The 21,359-nt window shown below is 42.9% G+C and overlaps 1 protein-coding gene across 1 annotated transcript; it reads right to left on the bottom strand.

The window, feature by feature from the left end:
- Window positions 1–14,397: 14,397 nt before the first annotated feature.
- Window positions 14,398–20,894, bottom strand: proza (protein Z, vitamin K-dependent plasma glycoprotein a). The gene is made up of 9 exons (XM_080446427.1): window positions 20,695–20,894; window positions 19,476–19,576; window positions 18,834–18,997; window positions 18,226–18,250; window positions 18,003–18,116; window positions 17,743–17,877; window positions 17,474–17,589; window positions 16,601–16,718; window positions 14,398–15,805 (listed from the first exon to the last, which is right to left on the bottom strand). Exons 2-9 carry the CDS (start codon window positions 19,552–19,554, stop codon window positions 15,273–15,275), a joined length of 1,284 nt encoding a protein of 427 aa, XP_080302553.1. The 5' UTR covers window positions 19,555–19,576; window positions 20,695–20,894; the 3' UTR covers window positions 14,398–15,272.
- Window positions 20,895–21,359: the final 465 nt, after the last annotated feature.

Below are 21,359 nucleotides of genomic sequence, written 5' to 3'. Positions count from 1 at the left end.
TGTAAAAAAAATAATCAAAATATACAAAGTAAGTAACTAAAGGTTTCAAATAATAGTGGGGTAAAAATAGCCTACAATATTTGTCTCTAAGATGTAGTGGAGTAGAAAAGTACAGAAAATTGGAAATACTCTAGTAAAGTAAAAAATACCTAATTTTTTTTAACTTATAAGTTCAGTAGTAATTTCACTTGAGTAAATGTACTTAGTTACTTTACTCCTCTGGTGCAAGGACGTTATGGCCCGGAGCTGCAGGTCACCCCCAAACCTATTGTCACAGCCTGAGCCACAGGCACGTGGATAAGCCTCGTCCCACGGGAACGGATCTATAAGCCCACCTACGCTACACACTATTTGTATGCTCCAAAGTGACTCCTGTGCTCGTTTACAGTTGCTGGCACGGATCATATAAGAAGCTGAGGCCTGGCCACACGTCCTCAGCTGTTCCGTTCCATCTACATGGGACTCAGGGAAGACGTGTTTTGCAGTGGTGGAAAAAGTACCAAAAGTAGAAAGTATAGCATTAGGCAGAATGTCCCATTTCACAAGTTTTCTTTTGAAAATAGCAGATCTACAAGCTCACAATGCCTTGCATCACGAGGCATTGTGAGCTTGTAGATCTGCTATTTTCAAATGGCCGAAATGTATATAGGGCTGAAGTGGGTAATGTTTTTAATAATAATCAAAATCTGCAAAAGTAACTAAAGTTTTCAAATAATTTTTGTGGAGTGCAAGTAAAATATTTGCCTCTGAGATGTAGTGGAGTAGAAGGAAAACTATAAAAGTAGCCTACTGAAATTTGTAAATAATCCAGTAAAGTAAAAATACCTTAAAATGTTACTGAAGTAGCTACAGTAGGCTACTTGAGTACATAGTTAGTTACTTTACACCACTGATAGTGTGGAGGTCCGCCCAGCGGTGAACGGTGATTTGTAGCAGTGTTTGTTTCCCCTTAACAGCAGCCCCCCTGAACTTGTTTTTCGGATTGGGACATTGACTCATGCAGGGAGATGGGAGAGAACATGGTCACCAGTCACCACCAGCCCACGACAGTTCTTCTGCCCACAATCACCGCGTGCGTAATAATATCCTAGGGCAGGCAATCATAAATCATCAATAGGCTATTGATGATTTATGATTGCCTGCCCTAGAATATTACGCACGCGGTGATTGTGGAATAGGCCTGTGTTGTAGACAGGGTATAAGGGATGAGTGTCCTTTGTCCGTCTACTCTACGCATTGTTGTGTCTGATAAATTGCACCCACGAGATGTGAATTATCAATGGGCGTAATTTGGGCCTGCAAATTTATGGCGTGTAACATTACATTTTTTTATGAGATGCAGGATACAATGGAGGCCCCTGTGGCACGCACGCATGCATGCACACACACACACACACACACACACACACACACACACACACACACACACACACACACGCGCGCGCACACACACACACACACACACACACACACACACACACACACACACACACACACACACACACCCTCTCTCTCTCTCTCTCTCTCTCTCTCTCTCTCTCTCTCTCTCTCTCTCTCTCTCTCTGTCTCTCTCTCTGTCTCTGTCTGCCAAAAAGAACTGATCTACAAGCTAACAATCAGTTTATTTTTGGCAAGCAACTCCCTCTCCACCCTAAGGAGTATAAATTAGGCTTAAGGAGGCGTGTCATATAGGGGGGATGGCAGCTGAAGGTTGAACACTAATCTGACAGCTGCAGGCTGGGTGAGTGGCAGCATGATGGAATGACAGGACTTGAAAGTTCACCCCCTTCAACTGAAAGACAATGATTACAGTCAACACTGTGGTCTTTATCATTGCTATCACCAACATCAATATACCTGTATAATCATCATCATTATCCTCATCATCATTAATACCATCATCCTCATCAGATTGGCTGTGTTCCCAGCAATCAATAATTTTCTTTGAACCACTTAAACACTAAAGTTGAACTGATTTCCAATGGCTCTATTCTAGGCCCCCTCCTGTTTTTGCTCTACTCTAAATACATTCAGCGAAAATGGAAAATATACAAGCTCACAGCGCACTGCGTTGCGACCCGCTGTGAGCTTGTAGATCTGCTATTTTCGCCGAATCCAGAATGGGGATGCTATAAGGTTCAAGTGGTTAATGATTGTACTAGCCATCATCACAACTGGGACCCAAAACCACCATGAGCACCTCAACATTTTAGGCTAGGAGGCTTCAGTGGGTTTACAGTACTTCCTGTTCATGACAGTTGTGTAATTTCTCTGATAGGAGTTGAGTAAGTGAAGGCCTGTGGCAAAGTGCTGCTGAAGAGGAGCCCATATGGTGCTGTGTTGACGATTAGTCCTCCTGAGACACACTGTCTGCCTTGTGAACTAACATTTGTGCCCAGCTGCATAAGCGCACACAATGAATGCACAATAAGGAAATAATACAAAAATATGGATAAAAGGCAAACACAAAATCAAAATACACATGTTGGTGCATGTGTATAGCTTCGACTGTGGTCCTGGCAACTCTCAAGTCAATCTACCACCGATGAGCCAACTGCAGAAGCTTCTTGTAAACATAGAGGTCAAGAGGTGCCCAATTAACTTAGCTATATATAATTTAACTGGGCACCTCTTGACACATTATTATGTCCTTATGTATTTGTGTAGTTTATATGTGTGATCCAGTATGCACACTCATACACCTAGGCACGGCAAGGTTGATTTAATGGCACATTTCAACAACTAAGCAATTCAAAGTGGCTTGACTCTGAGGAAGATGTTGAAATGTGAGTCAGTCACCCTTTGCAATAAACATGCCGACTTAATGAGTGCTCCAGTCTTACTTAGGTAACCTATCTGAAATGTCCAGGTACAAAGTTTGTGCAATTCAAAATGCTTTACACAAAACATTAAAAGCATTAAGGGAAAGTGCAAACAAAACACATTATAAAATGAAGTTTGCATGCAATTAAATAATAGTTATTAAAGCGTGAGAGTGAGAGAAAATAAGAATAAGCTAAAATAAAACAGATAAAAAAAGAATAAAGTTCCAGTGTTACAAGAAATTATCTAAAAACCTAAAAAACAGTGCTTTGATTTAAAAGAACTGAGAGAGTAGGAGACACAGACCTGCAGTGTTCTGAGAGTTTGTTCCAGATCACAGTGGAACATAAAAACGTTCTACACGTTTATTTCTGACAGAAAGCAGACCTGTCCCAGACGACCTGAGAGGAATAGTTCACGGTAGACAACTGGCGTGGCATTTTTAAAGGGAGACAGCTAAGGTTCAGACTGTGGATACACCACTCATTGACTATAGAATTACAAACAGGAAGCAGGGCTATGTTTGGCTCGGTGAGTTTTGGTTTTAATGGGGAGTGTGCTTGTTTTAATGGATAATATATGTGATGTTCCTTTTTCTATAGACAAAATCTATATTCTCCTTCTCTGAGTCTCTTTGCTATTAATTAATACAAATAAAAAAAGACAAAATCAAAGTGGGCAAAATACCTCAATATCAATATTGTGACAATAATTGAAAAACTGAATAGTCTTACGGTATAATTTACATATTTTCCTATGCATCACTTTACATTGAATTCACAAGAATTTAGGAAAAGACATCTGTGCCATGGTGTAGGCTATAGGCTATGTACTTATGTGACGACAGATGTTACTGATATGGGTCTGTTGTGGGGAAACTACAATGTTCCCTAGATCACTACAAAGCGCTTTTTTCTCCTATAGGCAGATATTTACAGCCAAGTATACTTTAAATGTTCTTGTATGTCTATCATCCTATACCTAACACACACACACACACACGCGCGCGCGCGCACGCACGCACGCACACACACACACACACACACACACACACACACACACACACACACACACACACACACACACACACACACACACACACACACACACACACACACACACACACACACACACACACACACATGCTCTCTCTCTCTCTCTCTCTCTCTCTCTCTCTCTCTCTCTCTCTCTCTCTCTCTCTCTCTCAAGGTTCAACTTTATTTGTCAGCAAATTCCAATTCCAAAGTAAAAGGCAGGTGAAATTCATTGTGAGCTAAAATCCAACACAGCAGCTACAGTCTTAAGAGAGCTCTCTCTCTCTCTCTCTCTCTCTCTCTCTCTCTCTCTCTCTCTCTCTCTCTCTCTCTCTCTCTCTCTCTCTCTCTCTTTCTCTCTCTCTCCATCTGTATGTGTGTCTCTCTCTCTCACACACACATGCATGCACGCACGTGCACGCACACACACACACACACACGCACATGCGCGCGCGCACACACACACACACACACACACACACACACACACACACACACACACACACACACACACACACACACACACACACACACACACACACACACACACAAATGTGTGTCCCATATTCACACAGAACCTAAAGGAAGAATAAGTGCAAGATCTTACTTCATCCATGCATTCATTTTGCGTCATATCATTTAGGTTATATAATTATGGCCAGCCCACCAAAAAAAAATACAAGGAATATTAAAAGCTCATAGAGAGCTTCCGATGTCCAAAAATACATCATGTAATGTTAAATAAAAGATGATTGTTGTAAAATGCGTTGTCTTTCATTATGTAAAACTAAATACTTCAGTCCATTGTCCAAATTAGGGATGCACCGATACGGAAATTCAGGGCCGATACCGATGTTTAAAATAACAATTTGGCCGATAGTCAATACCAATCTTTTGTTGTTTTGTTTTGTTTTTGTTCATTCCCAAGAAACAAATACATCTTCTTTATTAAAAAGAATTACCTGATCTGATCTAAATCTTCAGCTTGGTAGGTTGCAGATATCCAACATACTGGCTACCAACATAGCCAGCACTAAATTGATGCGTCAAAAGAACAGATAAATATTGGCCACTGCTATCAGTGAACGAAATCTAATTTGCCGATATGCCGATGGCAGTCAATGAAGCAAATATCGTCAGATACAATATACGGCCGATATATATATGTGTACAATCTTGTATGACCAAGTAGGGCATTAATAATAAAAAAAACATAAGATGTCGAAATATGGAGAGTCTATATACGATATATAGACTTGGCACACTGATATAATCCTGCGTGTGTGCGTGCGTGCGTGCGTGCGTGCATGCGTGCGTGTGTGCGTGCGTGCGTGACCCTGGTCAATAAAGCGCAGAAGCTTTAATCACAAAATGGTCTCATCAATTGTGTCAGCAGAACCTGCAGAATAACTGTAAGGTGACATAACAGCCAATCAGCGGACAGGGACATTTATACACTTAGATGCTGTTGTCATGCATTTTTCTCCTTAGTGGGTTGGTCAATCAATGTGAAACTGCACACGGGCATTAACCATTTGCACATGCAGGGACTGACAAAGCTGTTTTAGTTTTTTTGCCTCGGCCGGCGACAGCTGTGGCCGGAGGCATTATGTTTCCACATTTTCTGTTCATCTGTCCCAACCTCCTGAACGCAATAACTCAGGAATGCCTTGAGGGAATTTCATGACATTTGGGGAAAAAAAGTCCACTTGGACTCAAGGATGAACTGATTAGAAATAGGTGGTCAAAGGTCAAAAGTCAAGGTCACTGTGACCTCAAAAACATGTTCATGAAATTCCTTCAAAGTCTTCATTCACTACATATATTAATCTGGACAAAAACTGATGTAAACAGCACCTTGTTTGCATAGGCATAAAGTACAGTACAAGTCCCAAGTCTGCATGACGTTGGGGTGCGTGCATCCACACCACACAACTCAGGGAATACCTTGAAATGTTGACTTGATTGTTCTTTGAGGTAGCCGATTTGTGTGATCGTTTGATTAGGAAGTACTCAAAATGTGCACTGTCTTCTTAATATTAATGGAGCAAGGAATCCTTTGACCTGCACTTATCATGGCGATTGCCTCCTAGATACTTCCAGGGGCCTGTTCCTCAAAAGGTGAATTAGAGCTAAAGCCTGGCTTTACCACCTATCCTGGCTTAATTTAGCCAGGATTAGAGCTGACTCGGTTCCTCAAAAGGTGAATTATCTTGAAGATTAGTTTAGCCAGTTCACCCTGGCTAAGTTTAGCCTTATCCGATTCCTCAAAAGAGAATTGAAGCAAGCCTAGCTTAGTTACCATGGCAATTTAGCTGTGAAGTTAGCCTGGTCAGGAGCAGGCTAACAGCCAAGCTTACTTAAGCCAGTGCCTTGTTCTTCAAGTTTTTCCACAGTTAATTCAAAACATGTGTTTGTATATGGACTCATTTTAATGACCCTGCATTCAAATAAAATGAAATCAATACAATAAGATATAATCAATGTAATTATATTACTGAAATAGTGTGTGACCATGAATCATAATTGTTTCACAATGACTCATGTGATATGTCATTGTCACTCTGTTAACACTATAGTTGATGAGATGATGATGATGAGATATACTTTATTGTCCCACAAGGGGAAATTTGTCTTGGGCAAAAGTGCAATACATAACGCTTTTTTAAAACAGACAGAACAAGTTCATATTGTTGTTAGATGTTTGATAATATATTACCATTTTTTTTTTAATATTATAAAAAATGTCTAACACATACATATACACACATATATATATATATATATATATATATATATATATATATAAATATATATATATATATATATATATATATATATATATATATATATATATATACATATAAATATATAATATATATATAATATATATATATATTTAAATATATATATACATTATTAGTTACGGGTTTAAAGGAGCCTCTGTGTAAGTCAATAAGGAGCATATTTTAAATTATCAATTTCTAGTCAATGGAGAAATTGTTTTGTTTTTTATTTCTTGTCCACCTTTGGAGTTACATCATGATGGCAAGGTAACTACACAACCCAAACCTCTACCAAAGTGGTCTTGCAAATGTGGGGTTATTGCGTGTCTCGTCCCGTCCCCCGCTCATCCCGTCGGTCAACCCCTCCCCCCCCCCCGTCCCGTCCGTCCCGTGCGTCCCGTTGAGGACCCCGTCGCAGTACACCGCCGTCCCCCCGTCCCGTCCCCGTCCCGTCCCCGTCCCGTCCCGTCCCGTCCCGTCCCGTCCGTCCTGTTGCCCGTCCGTCGCAAACACACACACACACACACACACACACACACACACACACACACACACACACCGACACACACGCGCGCGCGCGCTCGCGCACACACACACACACACACACACACACACACACACACACACACTCTGTGTGTGCTTGCAATACTTTGCCACGCTTTCTCCCTGGATTTATTAATAACGGCCGTGTTTCCTTTTCTGTTGATAACATGTTTCACTTCCTCATATGCTTGCATGAGCTGCTGTTGTTCGGCCACAGAGAAAAACGCTGCGCGAGTTTTGTTCCCCGCTGCCATGATTGGTCAAGTTCAAGGAATCTGCGCTCGAGTTCATGGTCTTTTATAGAAATACGTCGTCGGCGAATCGCCGCCCATTTAGCCTGGCTTCATTATCCTGGCTGGACACAACCTGGCTTGACAAGGTCTAGCTCGACAAAGTTGCTCCTTTTCAGCCTGGCTTGGCGTCTGAGGAACGGAACAAACGAGGCTTTTCGGACCCGACTTTGTCAAGCCTTGATTTGGCTTAAGGCCAGGCTTTGTTAATTCACCTTTTGAGGAACAGGCCCCAGGTCATTTAACTGTGTTAAAGGGACTACACCATGAATTAAAAAATCACACCCAGTGTGAAGTGGTCGGTGTGGTCATCACAGTGGTCATCATAGTGATGGAAGCTCACTTCCAAAAAAAAAAGATTTCTTGGAAGTGCATAATCCTATTTATAGGTTATTAATGTCATCATGTGTCTCGCTAGCCAATCACAGTGCTGAATAGAGTCAGCCAATAGAGTCAGCCAATCACAGTACAGGAAAGTGGGCCAAGTGGGCCAATCACAGTGCAGGAAACTAATACTAATGAGGTGTCCCAACCCCACTTATAGGGGCGGCTACACCGCCCAAAAATATATATATATATTTAATATCATATTGTTTATGTCCCTCAATCGTTTTTCAAAAGGTTTGAGCCTAAATCAAGCCTCAGATATACTCATTCCAACTAACTTCTCTCTGGCTTATAAAGCACTTTCACCTGCAATACCACATTGTCCTGTTTGGCACGGGCGCTATTGAACCAGTTTGTATGCATGTTATCTCCTGGTTCTGTGTGGAAAAAGTAAAACAAATAAATAAGAAAAAAATCACACCCAGTGTGAAGTGGGCGGTGTGGTCACAGTGGTCATCACAGTGATGGAAGTTCACTTAAAGAAAAGTAATATTGTGGACCAACCATTGTACACCCCTAACTTTAAAAAAAACATAAATGTGTTTACAAAAACAAAAACAAAACATAAATGTGTTTTTTTAAAAGTGCATAGTCCTATTTATAGGGCTATGCACATGTGTCGTGTGTTCACTAGCCAATCACAGTCCTGAATAGTCCTGAATTGGCCACCATGGTGTACAATGGTGGCCAATCACGGTGCAGGGTTAGGGGGGTACAATGGTGGCCAATCACAGCGCAGGGTTGGGGGGGTACAATAGGTGGGGGGGTACAATGGTGGCCAATCACAGTGCAGCGAATGTCGATGTCCAAACCTCACATATAGGGGCGGTTTCACCGCCCAAAAATTGGTTGGAACTGAAAAACGGGAGGAATTGTTCCTGACGTGACCAAATCAGTCAGGCCTGTTTTGAGACCAATTTACAGAAAACCCCAGATTTGCTGTGAAAGCCTGCCTGAGTGTTCAAACTGGGGTATTTTTGAGGATAGAAGAGAGGTAGGGGAGACCAAAAACACACACAAAATAAGAAAAAGTTAAAATTCATGGTGTAGTCCCTTTAAGAGCCTTCCTACACAAAGAAAAAAAGACTATTCGGATGGACCCTCACAGTGACTATTAGGTGGCTATCTATTCTTAGGATAAACCAACATACAGACCACATGCTTTAACAGTTTCTATTGACAAATGTCAGGATGGGGTTCCTGTGACCTCACAGGAAGTAATAACTATGACAGGATGCAGGTGTGAATGAACAGGAAGAGGTTCTTATTTTAAGAGCAGTTTGTCGTCGGATGCACGTCCCCACTGTAAGTTACCACAGTGGCTCCTGGAGAGGTGAAGCACACAATGAAGACTTTATTATCTACAGTTTGGATGCTGGGTGATGTAGATTGTAGAAGAGGGTGGTTTTGTGACAGGAAAGAGGACTGTGGACACATACAGCAGGCAGCCGTCTTGCAATCCGACGTTGGCAGTCTGTTACCTGGCTCTGCCTGGCACTTCCTGGCTGCATGTTCTTGCTCAAGTGTCCTTGAGCAAGACGCTTAACCCCTGACTGAGCAGGTTGGTGCCTTGCATGGTTGCCTCCACCATGGATGGGTGAATGTATTGCACATTGTAAAGTGCTTTGATGAAAGGCGCTGTATAAATGCACCATGTACATTTATTTTGCACACAACAATGCAAACAAGCACTCTGGAAGCTAATATGAGGGATAATAAAGTTGGTCTAATGTGCTGGCCCATCCCACCAGTTCTGCATGTGTATACTGTTGCCAGTATTTGCTGACTTTATTCAGATGGTATTATATAGTAGGCTATATCACTGTGCCCTGTGGTGGTGAAATGTGCTGAGCTGGTCACTGAGGTAATTAAGGTGGCCCAGGTATAGAGTATGGAGAGGGGATATGCTTCATGCTCGACCTCATCTGTCCTTATTGCCATACTGCCTTAAGCCCCCCCCCCCCCCCCCCCCGGATGTCACGGCCTGCTCTGACTGTTGAAACCCATAGAGGTCGTGACCTTTGTGAGCAGCATTCCCTATCGGATGGATGGGCCGACATTAAAGGTCAAATGAATGGGACCTTGTTAGGTCAACATACGCGAACCACACAGATCCTGTAGATGCTCATATCCATTGTAACCAGGAATTCCATCGTTTTAGGGGGAAGGCCACCTGGCCTTTGGTCAATTTCGTTTAGGGCAGAAAGGCCTAATGCAATTTAGAATGTAAGGTTGTTAATGCATAGTATAGTGTGAATATAGTTGTATTGTTTATTTCACAAAAGGATTTATTGGTATCTAGAAATGACCAGTATATCTGTACAATATTTGTACAAACTCCTCGTTTGAAGATGGAGATAGGGAGATTCAGAATCTAAAAAGACACTGGTGTCTAAAAAAACGTATTGACAGGAAAGAGGCAGATAATGGTGAAATCAGCAGGGGCACAATAGGACCCACAATAGGGACACCAGGTAGAAAGTGGTTAATTCTTGTGAAGTTAGTTTTCTGTTAAGCTACACTATGCAGTGGTGGGAAAAGTACTCAATTATTTTACTTAAGTAATCAATACTGCAATGTAGAAATACTCTGTTACAAGTAAAAGTCCGGAATTCAAAATGTATTATCAAAATGTACTTAAAGTACCAAAAGTAAAAGTACTCATTGTGCAGAATGTCCCATTTGAAGTTTTCAAAGGTATAAGATTATTTTGAAAATAGCAGATCTACAAGCTCACATCGCGACGCATTGTGAGCTTGTAGATCGGCTATTTTCAAATGGCCAAAATGAATGTAGGGTTGAAGTGGTTAATGTATGTTTTGTAATAATAATCAAAATCTATAAAGTAATTGGTAACTGAAGTTACCAATTACTTGGTAACTTTGTAGTTACAAAAGAATTGTAGTGGAGTAAAAGTACAATATTTGCCTCTGAGATGTAGTGGAGTAGAAGTAAAAGTACTGAAAATAGGAAATACTCAAGTGAAGTAAAAAAAATACCTCAAAATTGTACTTAAGTACAGTACTTGAGTACATGTACTTAGTTACTTTACGCCACTGACACTATGTAGCATTTCTGGTGGCTGTGTGATGAGGTCATGACTAAACGACTGATGTCATGACTGATGCAGGGAGGGAGGTTGACTGCAGTAGAGTTACATAACAGATTAGCCTGTCTGTCTGTCTGTCTGTCTGTCTGTCTGTCTGTCTGTCTGTCTGTCTGTCTGTCTGTCTGTCTGTCTGTCTGCCTGCCTGCCTGCCTGCCTGCCTGCCTGCCTGCCTGCCTGCCTGCCTGCCTGTCTGTCTGTCTGTCTGTCTGTCTGTCTGTCTGTCTTTCTGTCTGTCTGTCTGCCTGCCTGCCTGCCTGCCTGCCTGCCTGCCCGCCTGCCCGCCTGCCTGCCCGTCTCTCTCCCATCAGCTAGTCAGTCCTCTCAGGCCCAGTCCAGGCCCTAACCCCTGGAGGACTCATGTTCTCCTCTCTCCTGCACAATTGCCCAGCCAAGTGGAAGCTGCCTCCGTCTGGCGGCATAGGGGGGGGCACCATGTGAGGGGTCCTGAACCTTTGCCAACCAGTCCTGTTGGAGAGCCCCCTCTCTGGGCCTGGCAAGGAACAGAGCTGGGTTGGAGGGAGGCGGAGGCAGGGGGTGTGGTGATGAATGGGTATCTGGAATCTTGGGGATTACGGCACCGCATATGTGGATTCAGAGATAGCAAAGTAGTCATTACATACGCACGCGCGCGTGCACACAGACAGACACACAGAGACACACACAGACACACTCTCTCACACACACACACACACACACACACACACACACACACACACACACACACACACACACACACACACACACACACACACACACACACACACACACACACACACACACACACACACTCAGTATACTGACCCTGAGTCAGTCAGTCTGCCTTCTACTTTTCACACATATAGAATTACCCCCTGCATAGGATCAGATATCAGGCAGATGATTCTTTCCAAACACTGCCATTTGATGTTGTTCTCAAACCAAACCCCCAAGTACACACGCACTCACACGCACGCACACATGCGTGCACACGCATGCACATGTCCACCGTCCACACACACGTACACGCGCACGTGGTTTGGGCATTTGTCTAGTTTCAAGGTTTGGGGAGTGTGTTAATTTATCCGTTTGTAACTCTGTGTGTGGTTAAATTCCTACACTGTCAGAGTTGAATCAACACAGAGGATCTTTACTGTGTAAGTACAGTATACCCACAGGACAGATACAGTCAGACTGCACTTCATTCATTTCTCCCTCATGTCTGCTGTGTGTTTGTGTTCTGCAGATGCCTGCTTGCCACTATGTCCTGCTATAACGTATCGTCGCAGTCGGGCAGAAACCTTGTATCCCCATTTAGCTTTTCATGCTTTTCATGTTTCAAGTCGTTCAAGACTTTTGCAAAAAGTACCAAAAACAGGTCATCTACAAGTTCACATCGCAATGGGATGCATTGTGAGCTTGTAGATCAGCTATTTTAGCTAACTCTGAAAATCTGATTTAAAAAGTGGTTTATAAATATTGAACCAATAGAAAAGTATTAACAAGAGCTTGCGACTAAATAATAACTACATTGATCACAACAAAGGTTTGTTTTTTCCCCGATTCCTGAAAAGTGACAGTTTTGGACAAACAAGGTTTCCATCTGACAGTGACGATATGGTTTGTGAGGAGGGAAAGTGAAAGCTTTGACATTAAGTGCTATCACCTTCCTCTGCCATCAATAATGGCCTCTCTAATGCTCATCTCTCAGGCCTTTTCATTCACCTCCAATACAGATCCATCAAGCAGAACGCCTGGCTTCCTCTATGTCAACATCCCCATCTCTTTAAAATCCCAGGTCCCCTAATCTCTCTTTCTCTGCACTGCATCTTCTCCTTTCTCCATCTCTTACTTTCTCAAACTGTTCAAATATCGCTGGCTCTGTCCCTCCCTCCTCTCATTATGCCAAATTTTCCTTGGCAGTCGTGTCACGTTCTCCGCTTCCCACTTGGTGAGATTTTAGGGTTGAAGAGAAAAAGAAAAGAAAAGAAAAACCATTGCAATGGTTGTGTGATATTTGTGTGCTACGTAGCAGAGGACGAGGAATAATACTATCTGTTGAATTGTGTGTGTGTGTGTGTGTGTGTGTGTGTGCGCGCGCGCGCGCGCGTGCGTGCGTGCGTGTGCGTGCATGTGTGGGGGGTGTGCGTGCGTGGGCATATAAGCGAAGGTGGCAGGGCTGGAGAGAGTAGCCAGAAACAGGAAGGAAGGAGAGATTAATCTCCACTGACCGGCCCACTAAAAGGAGCTGGGCCATTTTTGGGAACCAGGAGCCATCTCCTAGGCGTTCGCCATGGCAACGGCCAACGAGGGCCTCAGCTCTCCGAGCCGTCCTTTTCAAGGGTCCGATCAGAAGTGTCAGGCCAGGTTTTTGTTGTTTGGCGTCTCCAGCGCTCTCTGTTTCCTTTCTTTTCTGTCTCTCCGTGATGTGGGAGCGCGCCCTGTTCTGGCCTTGGACACTGGGGAGGCTGTGAGAAGACTGAGAAGCGGTAGTGTCTGTGGGAAAAGGTTGCCAGACAACACTGTGGAATGTGACAGCGAGGGCAGCCTCATATTTGGGACAAAGGAGGGTGTAGACTTGATATATGAAGACAAAGTACAATAGCCTCTTATCTATCCAAGATAAGTTCCCAAGATGTAGTATCTATGGCAGTTCTATGATATAAATGTTGCTGCATGCTGGTTTTTCTTCTTTGAATTGTAATAAAGTGAACACGTTTATGTGATGGTAATTCCATAGAGCCTATTCAAAAGGCAATTGTAAATAATAATAATAATAAAATCCATACTCATTGATCTATTTTTGGCATGTCGTTGACGGAAATTCTCCAAAATAGCCTAAGCCTAAGACCATAATACTGACTTTTGTGTTGTGAGCTTGTAGATTGGCTATTTTAATTGTACTAAAGGTTCGGGTCGCTACGCGGCCCTCACATCTAGAGTTCGGGCCGCTGCTCTGCCTCACACCTACATCACACCACCGATTCGATCGATATGCCCATGTATGGAGATCTCCGCAACTGTCATTCCTTGTCCCTTTTATACCCATATATGGAGATCCCTGATGTCATGTATATGCCCATATATGGGCATGCCCCCTTTTGTGCCCATATGGAGCTGACTGATTTGTTTGCGCCTGATGCCATGACGACACATTGAGGTTAGACAACACACTCCATATTTGGCCAATTAAGTCAATTTCTTTCTTGGAGAGCTGTTTGTTGCGTCCTCAGATTGTTAGACCTGTTATTTTAACCACTTGAACCCCAGCATCCATATTCTGTCAGGAATATTAGTCAAAAATAGTAGATAGCTTACAAGCAAGCTTGTAGATCAGCTATTTTTGGCAAAAGTGGTCCAAGTACAGAACCAACTCAGGTCCAGTTTACGAAGCCTTAGAGGGTTTAAGTGGGTTGGTTAATTAATTAATTATTGACACGACACATGACTGACTCCAGGTCTTGTGTTAGGATTTATTACATTCTCAGTAGAGTGATTAACAGTAACATTACAGAGTCAGTGCTTTGACAACCAGTACAGCGGTCTGTGTACGTAAAACAACTACATCAGTTAAACAGCTCTAAACAAGTACGACCGCAACTCTAAAGGCATGCTGCATAATATGCATCCTCCTCTGGCTGCAAGCGGCGTGCTGCCTTATATGGTTGGTGGGAGGGCATTGAAAATGACCCTCTGTTGCCGTCTCCTCATGACAGAGCGCCATCGTGTGGATGGATGAGGAAGTCAACACAGGTGGAAACAGAAGGGGCAAGAGATGCCCTCAATGGATGGAGGAGGGACTACATTATATCTGTTAAGGTGTAGTCAAGTAGGAAATATTGTAGATACATGGGCGACAACACAACTTCTAAAGAAACGTACACATGGAATGCATCTGCTCACCTGATTCCCTGTTTTTAAGGGGGACTAAATCCTAGGTCACTTTTGGGAGTTTGCTGCCATCTAAAGTTTAAGAATCATCAAATGACGATACTATTGATTATTGTCAGTTGGCATTAGGCGTGATCACGTTAAAACACCTAATTAGACATACCCATTGTTCATTGTATTAGGTGCAGCTGTGTTGCTTGCTTACAACACAGTGTCCCGAGGTCAGCCTAGGCCTTTCCATGATTTTTAACCTTTAGATGGCTGCAAACTCTCAAAATTTCCCTGGGGTTTTAGTTCACCATTAAGTCATCTCTTAGATTAGAGATCCCTAAAGGGAAGTTCAACATACCCACATGGCCCCTTCCCATCCCGAACATCCAGTACCATCACATCATTACTTCCAACCCTTACCACTCCCTCTCTCTCTCCCATCTCAGCGTGAGTCCATGAGTGGCTGAAGCCAGCTTAGGAACCGCGACACCTTCTGGAAGATGTAGCCCTTGTTGCACTCGCTCCCTGCTGGCTGGCTGACCACTCCGGTCAGGTAGAACGCCTCTCTGTAGAGAGTGAGCAGGGGACTGCCGGAGCTCATGGTGCAGTCAGCGTTGGTCCGGGGGACGGTGCAGCCCATCTTGTTGGTCATCAGCCCAGGGTGCCTCTCCACGCACGCTGACAGGCGGTCGTAGGCCAGGTGGTTGATAGTGAGAGGGCCCTGGACCTCCGTTCCCTCCTTGGGGTCTTTCCAGCCGGTGACCACGGCGCTCAGGTTGCCCGACATCAGCACGCTGTCGGCGAAGTCCCGTTCGGGCAGGCAGGCGGCGATGGTTGATTTCTTGAAGAGGATGCGGTCGCGGAGCTCGATCACGGCCAGATCGTTATCCGGGCTCTCCGCGTAGAGCGGGTGGATGTGGACTATTTTCACATACAGCGTCTGCTCGCCTTCTTCATTCGTGGTCACACGTTTGCCTGGGGAGATGGGGGGAGGTGTTAACCACTTTCAACCTGCTGTCCATATTTGGGGAATTTTGTCAATTGTTTCCCTGTTTTTCAGAATATTGTCAATTGAATAATGTGAATCTCAGGATCCACATGGGATCGGCGTGGCTCCGATGTGGATCTCGGACTTCATGTGGCCAGCCTGTGTCGTCAGTCTTCTATGATATATGACTCTAAATTTGGGCAAGGTTTCAGCTCGATCCAAGCCCCATTGACTTACATCATAAACATTGTATTGATTGATTGAATAGTTTATTAGTCAGAAATGTAAACAGCACGAGGTGCAGTCAGACATTTAGGCTAAAAGGATAATTGTCTAATAATTTAATATTTCAAAAAATGTATAAAACATGTATAAAAACTTCTGTGGCCTACTGGCAGCACTGATGATTTTACACTGTAGATTAAGGTCACAGAGATTATTTTTTTTAAAGTCTGTGGCGTAGCAGATATACAAGCTCATAGCGTGGCACCGAGTGTTTGAGTTGAAATGTTCGCTTTAAAAATATATGTATGATCTTTGAATATATTATATTCAAAAATGTGCACAAATTGTCACGAATTTTCAAAAATACAGCAGGTAGCATGTAGCAGATCTACAAGTAGATGTTGTAGATCTGCTATTTTTGAATAGCCAAAGAAATCTTAAAATGACACAGATGCGTTCACGGTCTTCATGGGTTAATGAACCATTTCCTGTGAGGGACACAGAAAACACGATAACCCTTCAAACAGCTCTCAGGCTGGTTTCAGTGGTTCACTCACCAACGGCCACTTGGAAGGAGCTGTATTTGCCGGCACACTGAGCTGAGGTGAGCACCAGGTTCTCCTTCAGGATGACTCCGCTGCAGAACCCGGCTGACTCTGCATTCTTCAGGATGGCCTGGAGAACCACCATGACATGGACACTCGTTAGATACAGGAGTAAGAGAGTGGGGCCAATATATCGGTCATTATTTGACTTTTTCTTTCACAACATCGGTATCGGCAATTATGCAGCCAATGTGTCTCAATGTTTTACCAATTTCAACCTGATGTTCCTATTTTGGGCATGTTTTAACCCATTAAGGCGATTCTTTAAAATGTTTTTTGAAAAAAATCTAAAAAAAAATCATTTTTCAAGATTTTTCAAAAATAGCAGATCTACAAGCTCATAGCGCGCGCTATGAGCTTGTATATCTGCTATTTTTGAATAGCCAAAGAAATCTAAAGTGACACAGATGAGTTCCAGGTCTTAATGGGTTAATAGGGCTTAAATCAAATGAAGGTCAGTTTATGTGTTTATTTTGTATCTATCAAAAAGCATTTAGTGTTTTTTTTTTATTTACTTATTAGTCAAATGTTATCAAATAGAAGTTTGAATAAAAAAATAAAAAATAAAAAAAAGTTTTTCAAATGGATTAGAACATTTTGCATGAATAACCCAAATATCAGTCAAAACAACATCTGTGGTTTGGACTCTCCAAAATCGGACCCAAGATTCTGGCATCGGTCGGGCTCCAGTAGTAAGGGTAATGCTGTGTTACAGAGATTAACTGCATTTTTCAAAATGTTAGGTTTTCATGTTGTGATATCCGTGAATGGCATGGATGGCACTAGGAGATATGGAGGACTTTGTGTATGTGTGTGTGTTCCTACCTGCCAGGGACATGACGTGGAGCTGCAGCTCACTCCCTCGAAGTTGCTGCGGACGTTGGTGGTCTGTCTGTTCTCCCACTCGCTCTTACTACCTACCTTCCCACATGGATACGTCACTGAGGCAGAAACAGTGGGAGAAGGAGAGAGAAAGAAGAAAAGAGAGGACGGCACGAATGAAGGATGACAGAACAAACTCAAAACCGATGGTGGAGAGACTCCATCATTTCCTCTCTTCTACAATGGCACCAAAGGGGAAGGACCACACATACCTGCAGGCACGCACTTATTCCTGTCCTTGGTGTCCAGCTTCCAGCCCCGTGCACAGGAGCACTCGTAGGACACATAGCCCGGCTTACAGAATTGTGAACAACCCTTGGTCTTATCCAGAACACACACAGTCTGGTCTGCACCATGCAGGAAGAGAGGAACCAATCAATACCCATTCATATTATGAAGGAATGTCGACTAAAGCCTGAGTTACACTTGGTTGTGTGGGTGAACAAAAAAGGACGAGGATCTTCTTTCTCACCTGACTCGCAGTGGACGCCAGTGAAGCCCGACTTGCAGACACAGTCGTAGCCTCCCACACTGTCTGAACACATGGCTCCGTTCTTGCAGGGTTTCTCCGCACACTGGTCGCCGTCTGAAGAACAAGCAGTACATGATGTTTGAGGAATGAGGAGAATGTCTACCGCAGGAGGACTATTACCATACAAGATGATGGGGAATATCCAAAGAAACACAGCACTTACCAATATAGATGGACCAGAAAATATCCTGAAAGACACAGTTTGCATGATGAGTTCATTGAAGAACAATTGATATCGTTACAGTTGAGTGTCGTAATTCTATGTATCGAATCGCACATTGTATCGTAAACCGATATGATACGTATCGTGAGGTACATGGCGATTCCCAGCCTAATGTGCATAGCATGAAATAGGACCTATTTACCCAATTAAGACCTGAGGTCGGTTCTACAAAATATCTTCTAAACAGTTTTTTGAAAAAACTTAAGTTTCTATGTCAGTGGTTCTCAATCTTTTTCATGTCAAGGACCCCAAAATGTATATGTACTTGGCCGCGGACCCCATCTCAAAATATTTTGTTCCAGGGACCCCCCAGAAGCAAAGATTTGAGTTAAAAATGTTCCCTTTAAAATATATATATATTCAAAGATTTGCACAAATTTTCACGATTTCTCAAAAATAGCAGATCTACAAGCTCATAGCGCGGCACTTGGTGCCGCGCTATGAGCTTGTATTTCCGCTATTTTTGAATAGCCCAAAGTGTAAAATAAGGCTTTTTATGACACAGATACTTCTCTCGGTCTGAAAGGGTTAATAGGGGAGGAACTCACCGTGCGGTAGGAGTCCTGGAAGACCTCCCTGGCCTCTTCATAGTTGCACACCTCCTGTATACATTCTCTCTCCAGGTTCGGGGGCAGGTCCTTCTCCTCGTTGCCTGCATTGGCCCTCTTCGGACGGGACATGACCTGGCTGGCGTGCTGCTTCTCCAGGAACACTGGAACAAGTGGCATGTATGATACAGAGGTTTAGTAACTGATTTATAATATCATTCTCCCTCTTGATCTTCTAAACAATGAGCAAATACTAATATAGTAATAATGTCAAGCATATAGGCCAAAGTGTAAAGAATTCCCCTACTTGAAATACAGCTAAATTAATCTAATAAACCTTATTTAATTTAATGAGGTCTGTGCTCCTCGTGATTTCAGAGTTATCTTGGGTCTCAGAAATAACATCACTGAGTTGTAAGTCTACTTTATATTTCATTGCATAACCATGTTTTTTTTTACCAATAATAATGTGATGCATTTTCATCATGCAAAGAAATATAAATGTATTATACATTACACACAGATACAATACACACAGATCAGGAACCCTGAAATGACCATCTGCTGTCATCTTGACTTCACACTTGTATTGACACTAGGGCTGCAACTACTTGATTCGATTATTTACCCCGGCCATCTCACCTGTTTTAGAGGGAATACTGGCTGTCACAGTCGCCAGCAGCACTGAGAACACGGCCACAGCTGTACCCAATGAGCCCATGGTGATCTAGCAGGTGGTCGATCTGTCAGAGAATGAGCTCAGAGCATTAGGCTTCAGTGGGCACTCTGGGGATTTGATATGCAAAGGCTGACAGGGGAATAAGACAGTAAGATGTCAAGCTGATAAAGTATCATCCTCATTTGGTATGCTTTAAGTGTTAACCTGGAAAAAATATTCTAAAATATGAGATATGCAATCTGTAAACGTCTATGACCTGACCCAGGGCCCCAGGCCATGATTCAAACCTGTAGGCCGCCGCCTATGCCTATTCCACATTAACCACTTAAACCCCCCAGCATCCTTGTTGTGGGGGAAGCCTTCGCTGAAAATAGCTTGTCAATCTGCTATTTTCAGCAAAGGCTTCCCCCACAGAAACAGAGAACTGAAAATACACTAGCACAGAGCCCTGAGGAACTCCGCTCAACCATATGGGGTTTACAGTGGTTGAAGAGGCTATCCCCACTAGGCGGTGAGTCAGCTTTTCAACCAGTATGTGTCCTACCCAACACCCGGGTCTACATTATATTCATTAGAATAAGTTCAGGATTGCAGCTTTAATGAGTGCTGCCTTGATTGTTGGACCTGTTTTAATATCATCTGTGACGGTGCATTTTCTTGTACCAAGAGCTTGTTGAAATGCTGCCATCGTGTGGTAGACTACAGTAACTGAACATACAGTTTATTATTGTCTCCTGTTTACACAGTGACGAAAGTATTGTAATCTAATGCAACACTGCCTTGTTTTTCAGACTTCTACGGCTAGGATGTTTTAATCACCTCCAAATCAATCAGAATAAATTAAATAAAAAATATAGAAAATAATGCAATTTTATGTAGAGTGACTGAGGCCTTTATTGCTCTCCATCCATTCCATCATGATGCAGCTGCCAGAAATGGCGTTGAGCTCATCTAGCATCTTTACTGTACAAAATCAACACTAATAATACCCCCTAGATTGTGTTATTGTAAAGAGAATAACGTAAGGCCATACAATTAAGGTCCAAAATAGGCCTATATTTTCTCCAAATCGGTTATAATCGCGTCATGCACGATGGCGTATCATGTAAACAGGCCAACACGGGGGCTGATGATCATGCAGCGAATAACGGTCCAAAATAATGAAATGAAAATGGACGGTACCTTCCTCCTACAATACGGTGCCAGCTAGTGCCACAGGACCGTAGCGTCGTTGGTTGCCTGGTTCCACTCCGGTTCTTGAGATCCAGAAAGAGAAGACAGCTGTGTCTCTCCAGTCCAGGAGCGAGGCGATCGATCCGGGGGATCAAGTTACTGCCTGATGAATAATGAATGCCAGCATCCACGCCTTGCTGACCGTTGGCGTTCCAGTCAGTTGTAATAGTGAAGATCAACCACCGGGGGGTGGTATAGGACAGATTTATCTTTTGCTGTATAATATATCCTTTACTGGGTCACAGGATAGATGGGCACTATGGACATCTGGGCACCTCGATGTAAAAATAAATAAATTAATAGAATATTTGAAAAATGGTCTTAAGTAAAGTATACATGATTAGAACATGCTTAAACATTCGACAATTAAGGGCTAATATTTCTACAAATTGCTACAAAACCTGTATACCCAGTCATTTTGGGGCATCAACAAGTTGAAGGATAAATCTAAGTCTGATAATGATGTACCGTGCATGTTCACATCATGTATACTTTACATTACCTTTACATTATATTCAAATATTATATATTTTAACATTTTGGACAAAATAGCCAATTTTACATTGAGGTGCCCAGATGTCCCTAGTGCCCACCTATCCTGTATCCCTGTACTG

The sequence above is a fragment of the Gymnoscopelus braueri genome, assembly GCF_963280865.1.
Source record: "Gymnoscopelus braueri genome assembly, chromosome: 13".
Taxonomy (NCBI): domain Eukaryota; kingdom Metazoa; phylum Chordata; class Actinopteri; order Myctophiformes; family Myctophidae; genus Gymnoscopelus; species Gymnoscopelus braueri.
This window is presented reverse-complemented; position numbering and strand designations above follow the sequence as displayed.

Bases quoted from the DNA above. Each gene is read 5' to 3' on its own strand.
- proza (XM_080446427.1), bottom strand. From the start codon at position 19,554: ATGGGCTCATTGGGTACAGCTGTGGCCGTGTTCTCAGTGCTGCTGGCG. The intron at 18,117-18,225 runs GTAAGTGCTGTG...CTTGTTCTTCAG, and splicing joins TTTCTGGTCCATCTATATTG to ACGGCGACCAGTGTGCGGAG. The intron at 17,878-18,002 runs GTGAGAAAGAAG...TGCATGGTGCAG, and splicing joins TGGCGTCCACTGCGAGTCAG to ACCAGACTGTGTGTGTTCTG.